Source organism: Mesoplodon mirus, assembly GCF_964341445.2.
Source record: "Mesoplodon mirus genome assembly, chromosome: 2".
Classification (NCBI taxonomy): domain Eukaryota; kingdom Metazoa; phylum Chordata; class Mammalia; order Artiodactyla; family Ziphiidae; genus Mesoplodon; species Mesoplodon mirus.
In genome coordinates, this window is record NC_138977.1 from 141,773,779 (window position 1) to 141,790,499 (window position 16,721).

Genomic DNA, 16,721 nt, shown 5'->3' on the forward strand with positions numbered 1-16,721 from the left:
TCTTCTTTTTCCACTTCTAAGGTATCCTTTTGAGCTCCCTATATTCTCTTCCTTTTCCTGTTCCCTTCATGGAGAGACTAGTCAAGGATCCATTTTATTGAACTCTAGGGCTTGTAAAGGTAATAGGCTCCTTTAAGACTGGAATATAATATTCCTGGAACCTTGATCATCTAAGAGCAGTTTTCAAACTTCCTGATGTTGTTTACTGTTGTTCTCAAGGTAGAAGAGAAGTTTACCTCTAGGGGAAAGATTTTGGTTTAAAAAAAACTTCATGTAAATTTTAGATATTCAAAAATTAAAACAAAAATCTTTCTAGAATGAAAATGTGGGGGACCGTTGAGTTGCACCATAGATGACAGTGGCTTCCATGGTGGGCAGAATGGCAGAAATTACTCTGTGTCCTGATTGGGACACACAGTGAAGGACACTGCAGTTAGCATGTGATAGGCTGGTTCTTTTGACAGGGTAGTAGAAAGAGATCATTTGCCCATGGAGGAACACGGGTACAGACTCTAGGAGCCCTGATATCCAATATGAAACTGAAATGTTTTCATCATTGTAATGGTTCTCTATTATCAGTTTTCTAAAACGTCACAGCCTTGCCTTAGCCTATGCACTGGGGGAGTTGAGGTAAGGTCGCTGTCTAAACTGGGGGGAAGAGAGAGGGAGAGCAGCATGGAGCTGGAGGAAGCTGTTAGGAGCTAGCGTCAGGGGCCCAGGGGTGAGGAGTAGCTCACGGCAGGGACAAGGTGGGCGGGGTGGGGGATGAGTGGAGAGCGAGGAACTGGTATTAAGCTACTGCCATTATGTACTTAACAAACATTGAAGTCTGTTCATGGGGGAGCCCCAGAAAATACTTGAAGAGGCAAAATCAGTAGAATGGACTTCCGGTTATTGGAGGATGAAGGCTTAAAGACATAAATTGGGTACAAAAGAAAATGTGAACTTACTTTGTTGTAACAGCCAGTGAAGTCTGAGGCCGTATTAGCTGCATCATAATCCCTCAGTGAATTATCTTGGGTTTTTTTTTACTCTACTTCCATGTATGCCTTCATTGGCTAGCACTCAAGGAATTAAGATGAACGATTGCTCTAGCTTCTGATATTTATTTATTTATTATTAGTTTTTACACACTAAAAATATTTTTATTTCCAAGTTGTCCTGGATGAAGCACAGATGGAGATATCGATTTTACAACAAAATTAGAAAATCATCTCTGATATTTAATTATGTTACTGCCCATTGGCTTAGGATGACTATTTTTAGCACGTTAATGTTATCTTTACTTTTTTTAAAAATGAGAAACGGATGTTGAATTCCATAAAACTGAGTGCATTGTTTTCTACTTTGATCTATTAATATGCTAAATTATTATCTGATTTTGAGTAATCATTCTTTAAAGTACTTCTATTGATATGTAGCTAGTAAAGGGGGGTTGGCAGTATGCTAGTCATAGCAAGAATTCGGATTTCTTTTGCTTTATGCTCTGAAACAGTTTAAATAGCATAACAATGATCAGGTTGAAGATCTAAATGAATTTTTGCCTATAAAACCATCTGTGCTTAAAATTTTTTGAGAGGTAGCTATATGGAAATGAACCATAAATTTTGATGTAAGTATTTTCATTATTATTTTCCAGATATTCCACTATTTTGATTTTGACTTCTTTGATCAAAGAATTATTTCAAAATGAATTTTGAACTTCTGAGTAGTTGGTTTTTTTATTATTGTTGTTTCTACATTTCTTATTTTCAGTTTTATTACATGGTGGTTATAGAGCACATTTTCAAGTTGGTCCAAATTGTACCTGACAGATAGCCTTTGAAATATTTAACATGCAGTTTATCTGTTCTCTAATTTCAGCATAGATGAGCTCTATTTTTCTTTCTTTTAATTTCCTTGGGTTCTGTTGTATGTGTTGTGTGTGATACTTTAAACATCTTTCCAGGTACGTTTATCACTAAGTCTTGAAAGAAGGGTCTACATATTTCCCAATGATTTTGTGAACCATTAAAAACCTTGTAAATTTTTCTGCTTCAATTTGCTAGTGATTCTGTTCCCCAAAAGAGATCCCCACCAAAGATACAGGCTACTGGGTTATATTTGACATAGACGTTAGGTAAAGTCTATCCATGCACACAACTGGTATAATGAAAATGGAAGGAAGGAAAGCAAATCAATTGGAGAACTAGAATTTCTACGTAAACTGTATTTGGAAACTCCTGTTAACCCCGTAAGTGCTTTGGTGCGTGCCCATCTTTAAAGGAAGGACTCAGAGAAACATGACAAAATGAACCTAGACTCTAACGACCTCACATTCAGGAATTTAAGTAACAACAGGCCAGGGAGATTATTTTATTCTATCTTTAGAGCAACCTTTCTATAGCCTTACCCTGATTAAGATAAATTAAACATACACTCAGGTTTGGTTTTTCTATAAATTCAATAATTATTTTTCCAAAATGGAAAGCTTATACATTATTTTTAAAACCTGTTTTACATATTAGAAATAACACAGAACTGAATATTTTCCAAACTAAGTTAGGGTGGTCGGTATTAAGCTTATAAATAAATTTTCTTGGTCACAAAGAAGTAAAAGTTAGAAGCCATTCTTCTAAGTTTTGTTGTTAGAAGGAAACATTAATTTCACGATTCAAACTAAAATCCTTTGGCACGCTGCAAAAAGCTTGTCAATGTGAATATCCCCAAACCCTGGAAAGAATCTGAACCAATGACAAACTTTTGACCAAATAGATGCCAAAATATGAAAAGGACAGGAAGCTAGGCATTTTCTTTCCTTGCTGAACTTAAACTTTCCATGAATTATACTGTGTATTCAATCACAAACTATCCCAGATAATAGGATCATACACTATTTTTAAGTCCATAAACATGAGATTCTGGAATTAGAAGTCAGACCACCATGGATAAAGCAGGGTAAACTCTAATCAGCAACACCTGACCTGCTCCTTTTTGTGGCTCAGACCTTTACTGTTACTGTTGTAGAAAGGGCACAAACTTCAAATAAAGGACTATCATTGCCTTTTCGACGGTAATAATTAGCTACCTAAAGATGTAAAATATAATTGGTTTGGAATAGACTAAAGATGTAGTGCTCTAAAATCTTTTCAAGTTCTTAAATTCCAACTCTTTGTATGATCACAGTGCCATGGAAACAGATGTCTGACTCCCAGATTTAATTTCTCCCACCTGCTGCAAGACATGTAGCACCTAAACACTAACTTTCACCAACAAATTTCTTCCAACCTCACAAGGAAAAATATTGTTTTTCTATTTCTTTAATTTTGTATCAGTTTGAGGTGATGGATATTCGCTAATTGTGGTCATCATTTCATGATGGAAGTCAAATCATTATGCTGTACACCTTAAACTTATACAGGGCTCTATGTCAATTATATCTCAATAAAACTGGAAATAAAAAAAAGCTAGTAGAAAACAAAAAAATTCTTTCAGCTTGTTTTCTGGGTCATAAAAGCCTGATCTCTTATTTCCCTGCTTGCATTTTATTCCATCATACCCGGTACCCCTGATTTTCCAGACACATGGAATTGTGGGCGTTGTGGATTGCACTGGAAATCCATGGAATGCGGTGAATAGGATTGTGATGTTAGTTAGGATGCAGAACATGGCTATAGGTGCATTTTGCCCTTGCACCATGTCAGTTGAAAGTCATCTTTAAAAAATTGTCATAAAATACTTAGGCATACAAAAAGTACAGACTGTATTACAATCAACATCTGTATTCCCATCACTCAGCTTAAGATATGAAACATTTCAACTTCTCTCCCCTGAGGAAATTCCTTCCCAGTACTTGGTGCTTTATGTTTCCATTCATGTAGTCTTTTACTACATGTCCACATAAACAACATATTATTTTGCATGTCTTAAACGTTAAATAAATATTGTTAAGTATCCTTCTGAAACATTCTTTTTGCTTTTGAGATTCCTCTGTTTTACATACAGCTTTTCTTTTTTTTAAACTGCCACGGGTACCGTATTGTATGAGTATTCCATAGAAATCCATTCTGTTACTGAAGGATATTTAGATTGTTTCCAGTTTCTTACTACTTACAAATAATGGTGCTATGATTTTCTCATTCATTACTTTATTGAATAGCTTGCTCTGAGATATACAATTGAAGAACTGTTGGGATTATAGGGTTTTCAACATTATTAGACATGCTAGTTGTTTTCCAAAGTGGCTGCACGTATTTATACTCTGCCAGCAGAGCATGACGCTCCACTGCTCCATATCCTTTGGGATTATGAACTCTGTAAGTAGGGTTTTAGCTGCCGGAATCCTCTGTGGCCAGGGTGAGGATATATTCCTCCAACTAGTGCAACTGCTAGTCACCCAAAGGATATTTCTAGCCTGGATTCTGTCTTCATGTTTATTTCTAGGTTTTGAGCTCTGTGTCAGAGTTTGTGTGAATTCAAACCCTGAAGCCATGGTCGGGTGAGCCCATAGTCAATCCTCTTTTTTATTCCAAAGCACGGACCAAGTCAAGAGAAGTTCCTTGTGGTCTCCCCGGCCTGTGGGAGGATGTCTAGTCTGCCCTTACACTGAAGGTGTTGGTCTTTAAAGATCTGAACATTATGTATGAGGCTCAGTCACAACTTCAAACACTGTATGGGCTGAAGGGTTGGAGTGGCCATTAGCACCTAAACTCCTTGCTGATGAGGTTGCCATCCTCCTCCCCAACACCCAGCCCCAGCCTGAGAGCCTCAGTGTTGGTTCAAGCTTATTCTGGTTTTTCGTTTATTGGCAATGGGATTTTCCTGTTTAGGCCTTTGGGGATAAGTTTTTCTCTTATTTTCTTGTGCCCCAGCACTTAGAGGGAAGTTACGGTCTCCTGATGACTAAAGGGATAATGGGAAGCACAAAAGTAACTTTGAGGTTCTATTTATTTCAACGTGTAAGCCTTATTTTCTAAATCAAGAGAGTCCAACAGAACTTTCTGAGTGATGGAAATGTTCTACAATCTATTCTGTCCAATATGGCAGACACTTGTCACATATGGCCTTTGAACATTTGAAATGTGGCTAACATGTCTGATGAACTATATTTTTAATATTATTTAATTTTAATTAAAATCTCAAATAGCCATGTGACTATTTTATTTGACAGCACATTTATATATATATATATATATATTTTTTTGGCCGCACATGGCTTGCGGGATCTTAGTTCTCTGACCAGGGATTGAACCCAGGCCCTCGGAAGTGAAAGCACAGAGTCCTAACCACTGGACGGCCAGGGAATTCCCAGCACATTTCTAAATAGTAGTAATATTCTTCGTCCCTTGGGTGGTTTTATGTACTAAATAAACCAATGTAGTCTGGGTAAAAACCCCTTGCAAATCTACTTTAAAAAAATTTATTTATTTTTGTTTATGAATTTTGGCTGTGTTGGGTCTTCGTTGCTGCGTGCGGGCTTTCTCTAGTTGTGGCAAGCGGGGGCTACTGTTTGCTGTGGTGTGCGGGTTTCTCATTGCGGTGGCTTCTCTTGTTGTGGAGCACGGGCTCTAGGCGCACACGGGCTTCAGGAGATGCGGTGTGTGGGCTCAGTAGTTGTGGCTCGCGGGTTCTAGAGCGCAGGCTTCAGTGGTTGTGGCGCACAGGCTTAGTTGCTCCACGGCATGTGGGATCTTCCCAGACCAGGGCTCGAACCCGTGTCCACTGTATTGGCAGGCGGATTCTTAACCACTGTGCCACCAGGGAAGCCTGCAAATCTATTTCTGATAGTCAAAGGATGAAACAGTTGAGATGTGACTTCAGAATGTCTACCACCACAAAACGGTACAGCCCTGTTATTTTGATAATCAGGCATTTCTCGCCTGACTTGTCTTTCTGGGAATTTTCAAAGATCTACAGTGACTGGGTTTAAGTGCACATTCTTTCCATTGCCAGCTTCTGAACTGGAAGTCAACCAATCAATTTCCAACAGCTTTTTCAAGGATACTTATGGATTATCAAAGTGTCAAGAAATCTCAAGGATAAATAATTTGGAGCATAAATACAGATATTTAGAATGCAACGTTACAATATGATTAAGAGTACAAGTTGGTTTTTCTTTGAACTGAAGAAGTTTATTGGTAACCTGGAAATGCATACAAGTTAAAACATGAATACCTCATATGGTTAATTTATAGCATTTTTATGAAAACAAGAAAAAGAAGAAAACCCACAAGTACTTCTAGGTCTGGACTGGGCTTATATTTCCAATTTTTTAAACGTTCAAAGGGCATTACAGTATGTGAAATAACTCTCAATTCTTTTTTTAATTGCCATAAGTAGAGGTTAAGAAGGCTAAAGGGAAAATGCTAAGTCTGAATTATAATGAGAACAAATTCGTATTTGGAAACAAGGTCACATAAGCCTAGCTGGTGCTTTAGCCATTTCATGGGCTGGTCTTCAAAATTGAAGGTTTGTAAATAACTTTCACCGTGCTTTCATCTACACGCATTTTCTATGTTCTTGTATAAAACTGATGCCCACAGTTTTGGTATTTGGAAATGCACTGAAATGGATTCTAGAGTAAGGAAAGCATTTCATGGGAGGAATGAACCAGGTCAAATAATGAAAAAGCTAAAAGTTTGCCTTTTAAAACTCAGCACACATTTCTGGATAAAACTGACTTAAACTCTTGTCCAGAGATTTTTCATGGATATTTTCATTGTTGCCATATGATTCAAAATGTCTGTAAGAACTGAAGCCCCTCAATCTAGTCAACATATTTCAGACATTTTGCTTATTAAGGGCTATTCTGACACTCTTTAAAAAAGAAACAAGTTTTCTCTAGAAAGTATTTTTAGTATAATGAATATGTATATTTTCTCAGAGCGCATGCAGCCCACTCTTCTGTTGATAATCTTCATAGAAACGTCTCAGTGATTCAGGAAGTCTGGGTGTCACGGTGCTCAAGGCTTGAGTAAAGTGTTTTTTCATAATGCAGTTGGCTTGAATGTCTTCTTCCAGAGCCAGAAGGGCTGCCTCTCTACATACGGCTATAATCTGAAACAATACAAACAAACAAAAACAACAACAAAAAAAAGGAGAGAGAAAACAATCAATACTGTTTTTCAGAAATGTTAACATTTCAAATATTCATCCATGGTAACTTCTACAACTAAACGCCTATCCCTAAAATTTATCTTTGGGAGTCATTCCACTTAAGTTTTCAAAAGGATAAAAAGTAATCACCTTCATTTCAAAACAACATATTAAGTACTGAGATCCAGGAGCGGCAAAAAGATATATGTTATGGCGTTTGTTCTTAAGGAGCTTACAATTGTAAAGGTGGCGCGGACGTGCAGGCACAGACCTCTAACACGGGATGACAAAGGATGAGTGTGTCTGTGGTGGTGGGGTGGACGGGGGAGAAGCCCAGTGATAAAGGGAGGGCTGGGGAAGGAGGCACTGATGGAGAGTGAGGACCTGCACATCAGCACACCTTGTCATAGCATAGAATTTCCACATTCCTTTCAACCTTTGATCTATTACCAACATGTAAAAGCATTTCTTTATGTGCATCTCCTTAATGAGTTCTTAAATCTTAGGAATATCAGATAGAGTTGTCTCCGTTTACTTTGGAGAGCTGCATTAGAACAGAGAAGTGAATTCTGTTTACTCAGCGAGGAAAGCTGGGAGAATTGAAAAGAAGCTGGGGAGGGGGTGGAGTGGATGCTAGAGGGAGGGAGGAGAGAGTGCGCGGTAGGAAAACGGAAGGGAGGAAGGTTCAAGTCTTGAATCCTGAAATGTGTTTTAAGCTCTCTGGACTTCAGACAGCGGAAGCGGGCTGATGCCAGTGTCATTCTAAAGACACATTACTGTGGTGAAAAGAGCTTGTGGGATGAAAAGAGATATTGTGATTTTCAGGGCAACAGGGAAAACAGTGATTGATATTGACTGCACCCTTATATCGGTAAATGAAAGGGCCAGCTGAAACACATTTGTCCAGCCATTCAGCATATTTTCTCTGTTTGTTCACTTACTGAAAAGAGTTCCTCTGCTTATGCTGGGCTAATGGCTGCCAAAGCAGTTTAGTAGCTCTTTAGGGGATTTAGCAGCATGTTTAGGGAGCTTTCAAAAAAACATGCATAGATTTAGATGGCTTTGTCAAATTACGACAATGTAACTGTTAGTTCTGGGCTTCATTAATGAGCACTGAAGTCGACTATAGTGGTTATGCATGTTAATGATTTTCCAAAAAGAATGGCTACCAACTTGTTGAAGGAAAAAACAAAACTTCTAGGGATTAGTGAAACAACTTCATCACATATTCTGGTGCAAAAAGGGCTATTTGAAAATCAGATGTGATATTTAATAAGCACAGTAAAAGCACATAAAACGCCCCCATGGTAAACTGGTTCTATTCTGTTCCAAAGGAACCTCAGGGACCTCCAGAAGGAGGTGAAGGGACCAAGTACGGAGAGCTCAATCCCCTCATCTCCTCCATCTGAGCAGCACTTCTTTCATCTGTGCAAGAATCTGAAGCGATGGTTGCAAGGCTGAAAAGTAGGAAGAAGAATCACTGGAAGAGCCAAAGAGGACTGAATTTCCTGCTCGCTGGTGCAGTTCTAGCTGCTTCTCTGAGACAGTACAGGAAAGGTTTTCACTGTGTGGCTCCCCCCTCAGGCTAAGTCGAGTAGAGAGGTTGCCACCACTGGGCCAATGCCATGTCTTGCACACTTCATACCTGACACTTCCCTCAGAGAATACTGGACCCAGCACATAATGGCTACAAACATTTACTGAGCACCTACCATGTGTGCTAGACAATTACTAATGACCTCACTAATTAATTGCTGTGGGACTTGTGCCCCCAGGTTTTGTACATGCAGTGACCCCATCGTAGAGGTGTGTGTGGAGCCTGATGGAAGCATGGCAAATGGAGTGGTGGTGAGCGGCGGGGGAGGGAGTTTGGGTTGGGCTGAGGAAAGAAGGGGAGGCGCAAGGCTGCCTGGAACCTCTCAAAATTCCTGGAATTTGGTTCATGTGGCTGGGTGGCTAATATTGCTGGCACATTTGAGAAAGTGAACCACCAGTCTAGTAAGGCTTCCTCTCTCAATACACAGTAATCAAACTAGGAGAAGAAGAAACGATTATACTCCTCTAATAACTGGAATCTCAAGTAGCCTAACATGGCAAGGTAGGGAACTGTAGGTAGTGGGAAGAGAGGTCATTGAGGCCTCAAAGGCCGTCCTAGGGGTTGGCTCCCCTGAGCAATTCCTCTTTGCAGATCAACCTTCCTTCCTTCATATCTGCATCTATAGATTTTTCTCTAAGCTATAAACTGCTCTTTGTCCTTAGCTGCTACGGCAGTGGCAGAGGGGGCCACTGGTGGTGGTCAGAGCAGGAACTGCCATTTGAAACCTGGATGTTAGTAACTTGGGGCCTTCAGTATATGTTAACATTTCACAATAATTTGCCAACTATATTTAATACTGGCCTGACTCTTAATTAACAATTTCTACAGAATTGTGAGGTATAGAAAACTTGGACAGAGTTTTGACTAAAGCGCTAAGAAATGTTTGGATTAGACAGAGATGACCTTTAGAATCTCTGGGAGACAATGACAAGGGAAACAGAGCAGCTGAATACTGGTACTCAAGCACCTCATGTGAAGTTGTCTTCCGTCGTGTAGAAGGAGCCCAGCTGTTTGCAGTTCTCGCGTGGCTGAGGGCTGCCTGAATTCAACACTTGCTTCAATAAACCTTATCCTGTTTCTTTTTATTTACAAGGGATGCCCTGAAGAACCAGTCAATTAGGTAATCCTTTCTGCCACTTTTATTTTCCTATCATATTTGCTTAGCAATATACAACAAGTAATTGAGAGGAAATAGAACTCTACTCATAATTGACCCGTCACTCATCAATCAACATCCACTGAACGGCTGGCTACTCTGTGCAACAACTAGGTGAGGCCAGCTGGAGGGTCCAGAGATGTCCAAGACATAGCATTAAGAGGTACCACTGGCAAGGCAAAAGGAAAGTGCTTTGGTATGGAAAGAAGGAAGAAATTATTGGTTCATAAACTGGAGTGGGAAGGACAGAATTTAGATATGCACACAGGAAAGGAAGGGGCATTCTGAGCAGAAGAAATAAAGTGAGCAAGGTGGGGATAAAGAGACCAGGAATTACAAGGATCTAGCCTCAGTATCCAAAATGGAGGGGGTAAAAAAAAAAAAAAGAGTAATTCTATCATGAACATGTCACTTAAAATAACAATGATAGTTTTCAGAAGTCACGTGGGCCATAATGACAGTAAAGGCTAGTCAATGACAGTCATCTCTAATGCTCTAAACCCAACTCACCAGCAGATGATGCACTAGCAGCGGAGAGAGCATAATTCCTAGAAGATCCTTTGTTTTTATTTTTTTCCCCATAAAAGGGCTTTTTAGTAGAAATTCCAAAAGGAAAAACATTAATCAGATTATTGGTTCTTTTCTCCTAACTCCAATAAGAAGACAGGCGCGGAAATGCAAGTATTCTTAGGAGATCCATTTCATGATGGCTGGTTTCAATTTGCCCTGGGTCATTTATTGTGGCATGAGTTCCAAGATACCATGCTTCCCAAGAAAAGTGCAGCTTTCCTGCTTGTTTTCATGGCCCATGCCAGCATTCCCCTTGACATATTAGTGTCTTTTCAGAGGAAGAAGTATTTCATGATCAAATAGGTTTTAGGTAACACTGTATATACTCTGTCTCCCACAAAGCACAGTAGAATGCTAAAGATTTCTGTGAAGCCTAGCAATGATGATCTGCTTAATTTTTTTAAGCTGATGTTTCCCACAGAACTTTCTACCTGTCCTCTGTTTTTGGCGGAACCCCTACAAATGGTTACCTTTAGGGCTACTGCTGACCTTCAGCACGCACTCTGCGAGGTGCTCACCCACACCAAGCAGCTCAATCTAGGCACGATATGGCTCTTGCCTAGCTTATATCCTTTTTTCTTTTGCTCTCGCCTATTCCAGAATAGAGAGGAAAGGGAAAGGGCTGAGCAAGAGAGACTGGAGGAGGACCAGTCTGTTTAACGGAGTCAAAAGGCAGCAGCCACAGCACACACTTGTGCCCTGGACCTGCACGTAGTCCACGCACATTTGTTGAATTGAATTGAACAGTTCCTTAACTACCCACAGATTTTCCAAAAGTGCATGTTATATACATATTTCTAACATTTGGCCAATATCCTGTAATATTTTTACTTAAGTTTCACATGACCTAGACTTTGTCAGTTACATTTAAGTTTTTGGAATGATAAACTCAGTAAGAAAAATTATTTAACACTGTGATGTACGTTCAATTTAAGCAAATGTTTTGGTCTGGGGCACTACTTTGAATCTAGTTCTTTCCTTAGAAGTAAAAGAAATTTTAGCAAGAATACAAGTATACCTGTTAGTTTGAGGGATGCTTCCTTAGGTATCAAAATTTGTTATACAGGGACAGGAAATTTTTCCCGTGTTGTCATAGGGGAGAAGACCGCACTTTAATTGAGAAAGATTCCCCCAAATTTACCAACAATGCAGTAATATGTATCGGTTTAGAGAACTGAAATGGAAGATTTGTTTAAAAAATTGTGCAAATGGTTATCTATTGTCTCACTTGACGAAAGTAATCTGGCATCAGTTAATTACGGAAGACTCTTCCGTATTAAGCTTGGAAAGGTGAGGTCTTTTCAGATAAATTTGCTAATACACCTCTCTATTTGGAAATGAATACTATGGAAGCTGAGAAGAAGGACCTTCAGTTTAAACTAGGACCTTTCTCATTACTCTCTCTAAAGTTTGTAAGAAAATTGAATGAGTGTATGTATATGTATATATACATCTACAGTATATACAGGGACCACACAGCTCATCATTCTGCTGGCATCACTTTTGAAAGCACACAGAGTCTGGGACTGTTTCAGTGATGGGGGAATTCAGATGAATTTTCCCCATGAGGCCCCAGAAGAACCTCACTGAGGGGTGTAGACGAACATGCAAATCTGAGTCACAGACTGTCTGGAATGTTTAACCCGTTTAGAAAGAAAACTCTTGGCACTTAGGCGCCTTAACGTCTTTGGCAAAAAGGATTTTGGAAGCTTTCCCCTAATCCCTTCACCATCTTGTCTGTCCTCTTCCCCCAAAGGCTGCAGACTAGACCATTTAAATGAATTTTTAGCCAATTACCAATCAGGTGGCTTTTGCCATTAGCCTGTAAAAGCAAAATGTTTTGGCTGGCTCTGTAAAGCCAGCGTGTTGTTTTAAAAAATAGATATGTGCTTTGCTGAAAGGTGAAAATGTTATCTGTTTGGGGAAATGAGTAAACAAGACAAAAGACTAGCAGAGTAGGCCTAAGGTCTCGCTGTCAGAGCGACTAAGGCTGTGTTTCAGTAGCCGTGACACCCATTTTTTGGTGCCAACGTCACAAATCCTCTTTCCATTCGTTCAGCAGTAATAATAGATCTATCAGGTATCTGCAAAATAACAAAATAAGCAGGAAATCTCTATATGAAAGATTTAGGCATATTTGAGATGAGCTCCTAAAAGGTAAGAAAGGAAAAGAGTTTTATGAAAATGTTTAGAAACCCTCAAAACAAAGTCACTGAGGAAAACAGTAATTGTTTTCAATTGCTGGAAAAAACGTAACTCGGCAATATAAGCGACGGGACATATGAGTATGAATTTTCATGCTATGCTTGTCCTCTGAAAAAGCAGTGCCTTTAGAGCAACAATACAGCAATAACTGGATTACGTGAGACAACTCCCCTTGTGAGGGGTGTGGAGAGGCAACTTCCCAGGGTGAGAAGGCTCTTGACCATTGAACCTTGGGAAATCTAATTACCTCACTTTTAAATGCAAAAGGGCAAAAGAGGCAATTGTGCAGAATTCTGAATGCCACGAAGAATAAGAACAATGTCTTACTTCACTGTGGAAAAAAAAACGAAACCTCTTATACACAGCCTACGGTTCTTTGCCTCAATCCACGAAACAAGAAGAGTTTGAACAGGTGGCTCAGCTTTGCGAAACAGAAACAGGCTCATTGCGAAAATTAAAACCAACATGGTTTCTAAACAGGCAGCGGCAATTTTTTAAAACGACGTGATTAAGAATGACAGTCAAGGCAAAAACTGTTTACCAAAAACTAATCAACAGGAAGGAAAACCTGAAAATGTCGGGCACTCTTTTGGGTATTCATTCCTCCTGTGCTGTGACCCTTCCCTTGTTCTTTTCAGTTTCACAGCAGCGCTACAAGTTCTCCCGGCGCACTGAGATGAGGAACCCAATAAAACTTCAAGCACAGTCGTTTCCATTCCAGATGAGGCCTGGGTAGTAACCTGCACTTCTTTTCTATTGACTGTAAACAGATCACGACAGTGACAACAGGAACACCACCCTTGAAGGCATGTAAGCCTGGGAAGAAGGGCTGCTGCCCCAAGTAGGCCTAGGAGTTGCGCGCTTCCAACAGGGATGCTGAGATTCTAACGCAACCACCACTACTAAGCTCCTAACTACCTCTCAGAGCTTATCTGTATCCTCCAGAAAAACGGAAGGGTAACAAACTTCTGAAGGCGGCTTAAACAACCAACTGAAGTTCTGTTTGGTTTCTATCACCCCATCCTGCAGGCACAGAGTGTACTCAGATCTGTGGAGAAAAAGAGGTCAGTGATTTTAAATGTGCCAGAAGAAGAGGCTTATTTATAGGGAGACCTCAGATGATAAAAAAGTGGCTCCGGAGAGCTGACTTCACTTACCTAGTTTAATCAGCACACGTCAGGGCTGCTTTTTAAATAGTTCATAGGAAAACTACAACTGCATCCTAGGGACAGTAATTTATGGGTACAAGGATATGGCCATGCATGAGTAGGTGAACTGCACAGTACAGAGTAGGCTACATGGGGAGACGGAGCTGGAGAAGAGAGACGCCCCCAAGCCCTTTCTTGGGCAGCTACACGCCGGATCCACAGAGGCAGAGCTCCCCTCTCTCCGCCGCTCCTGATGTTCGGCGCGAAGAAAGCTCGCCTCCCAGTGAGGCCTAAATGTGCTTTTCAGCTTCTTTGTATTTCAAGTGTACTAAACAGCTCTAAAGAATCCACCAAAAGAAATGAGCTGCAGTGCTTTAAAAAGTCTTAGGTATTTTCAAGAAAGTGGTTTTGTTAAAAGCATCTTCTGTCTGGAACACCTGTGCCCTGTTGCGCTTAATTGGGCTGCAGCTGGCGCTGACTGTGGCGAGGGGCGGGGGACGTGGTGCGCGCTCAGCCCCCCGCCCCTCGCTTTCCTTTTCACTTTCACAGCCCCGCGACCAACTTCCCCTACGTGTCTGAGGGATTAGGAACCCAGCAGAGAGCGGAGTCCTGCTGTTTGCGAATAGCCCGCACTGGAGGTGCTTCAGGGAGGAGGCTACCTGGGAGATTATGTGCTCACGCGGACGCCGAGGGCCCATTCTCCCCGGCCCCATTGAGACGCGGTGAAAGGTGGCTGAGTGGCCGGGCCTGAAAGATGTGACTGAGGGGAGCGCAGCAGGCTCCTGGCCACAGAGCAGCAGATGGAGTCAGACTGTCACAGGCGCAAACGCGGCCAGGGGTGCCCCCGAACCGCCGAGAACGCAGAGCACAGCATAGCGCAGAGCCAGCTGGGGAAGGGAACTGGAGGGAAGCAAGCGGCGTTTATTCAAAGTTCTTTAAAATAACACCTCAGCAAGCGTGGGAGGCGGCTAGAAGTGAGAATTTTGGAGGGCAAGTTTCAGATTTAAGGAATCACTGAACTACTGCCCTTGGATTGTCTGCAAAATGAGCTTTATGATACGAATCCATCTGGGGTTATGTTAAAATCATACAATCTAGAGTGCCATACAGAGTACAGTACAGAGTCAAAGGGAAAGAATTTCTAGAAGCCTAGTGATGTTAGAGAAAGGGGGAAAAACCCTGGGTTGCTTAATTTTGCCGATGTAAGTTATTATGAGGTCTCTAAAATATATAGCTGAAGTATATGTACATGCAGTCATTATTACTTGCATGGAGAAACCCGTAATAGCTTTTGTTCTTTAAAAATTTACAAAAGAATTGATCATCCCACAGAGGGAAAGAGCTGGGGTTTTTATTCTTATTGTTTCTACAACCATCTGCAGCTGTGGGAACTTTAAAAGCTTCTAACATTAATTGAACCCATAACAAGATAAAAAGGAGTATTTTTAGTTTTGAAGAACACCCAACTGGTATGGGTATAGAGAGAACAAGAACCTCGTGGTAAGGGAAGGAGAGGGGGTGAGAAAGGCAAACAGATGTTGGGAGGCCTCCATTCATTCATTTACTCAACAAATCTTTTTTTTTTTTTTTTTTTTTTTTTTTTTCTTTTTGCGGTATGCGGGCCTCTCACTGTTGTGGCCTCTCCCGTTGCGGAGCACAGGCTCCGGATGCGCAGGCCCAGCGGCCATGGCTCACGGGCCCAGCCGCTCCGCGGCATATGGGATCCTCCCAGACCGGGGCACGAACCCGTATCCCCTGCATCGGCAGGCGGACTCTCAACCACTGCGCCACCAGGGAGGCCCGTTTACTCAACAAATCTTTACTGACCACCTACAAGGTTCCAGGCCCTGGGAACAGAGCAGTGAAGAAAACAAAGTCCCACTTTCACGCGACAAGATTGTGCAAAGTACTGGTTTAACGTACTTGCCCTTCAAGGTTCAGTGTGACTGTTGCCACTGAGAGGCGCTCCCAGCGGCAACTTCACTACCTCCCCACGCCTGGATGCTTTAGGATCCCTTGCCTTATGGTCTGGTAGCAGCCTGTACTACTGTTCTGTCATATCACAATTGTCAGGTAGAGAGTTATTAGAGGTAAATGTCTGCCTCCTCACTAGATTACAAGCTCCATGCAGGCTCGCCAGCCTTGGCCCTGCTGTACTCCCAAAACGTACCAAGCCCCTTGACCTTCGGGAGTCTACAAAAAGGTCTACTGCTGAGCTCATCTCTGAACAGAGATATAAAGTAGTTTTTACATTTTTTTTGTTTTAAATACGCACAAACACACATACACATGCAGCTCTTGCTGTGACAACTGCAGCCAAGATAACTGCCTACTGTAGACTAAAAAAGCAATAAAGTCTGGGGCACAATGGGTCATCCTAGGTGTGTATTTGTGAGCCCTTGGGGGGGCGTGCTGATGACCAAGTTACGCCCAGAAGGCTACTGAAGCCCTGCAAGAGGCACCAAACTTTGGGTAAAAAGCACTTAGGAATGGGAGAGCTAGGCCCCTGGCAAAGAGGAGAGAAGAGCACAGGGGGTATTCTAGGGAGAGGAGACCAAGCAAAGTTCAGCTAGCTCTAGGACTCCTCTCGAAGTCTGGAGGGTTGGATCCTCCCTGCCAGTGTTGTGGGAGCTTGGGAAGCAGTGGCTGGGGGAAGGTGTAAGCAGGGGTGTTAAGCCAGTTTTAATATACCCCATGTTTCATCATCTGTCAACCGTCTTCACTGCAAACTCCCACATCATGCCCCACCAACACACACAGAAAAATGCCTCCTTTGAAACTCCAGAGCTTCGGGGATGCTCTGGGTAGCCTGGATCTTGTCTAGCTTGGGATTCTGGACTCTGACCACAGAACGGAGTATTTGGGAGTTAGTACCTTTTACGCCTTTTTTCTTTTTTCGAGATATAATTGACATAGAACACTAGTTTCTGGAGTACAACATAATGGTTCACTATATGTGTATGATGTGAAA

General features: G+C 41.4%; 1 protein-coding gene across 2 annotated transcripts in view; it reads right to left on the bottom strand.

Moving 5' to 3' along the window:
• Positions 1-6,121: 6,121 nt before the first annotated feature.
• The window catches only part of AFG2A (AFG2 AAA ATPase homolog A), a 334,449-nt gene continuing 323,849 nt past the window's right edge, over positions 6,122-16,721 (bottom strand). For both annotated transcript variants that reach the window (XM_082639000.1, XM_082638999.1), the window contains one exon: positions 6,122-7,035. In XM_082639000.1, the coding sequence (XP_082495126.1) occupies positions 6,859-7,035 (177 nt within the window). In that variant the 3' untranslated portion in view covers positions 6,122-6,858. The remainder of the gene's footprint in view (positions 7,036-16,721) is intronic.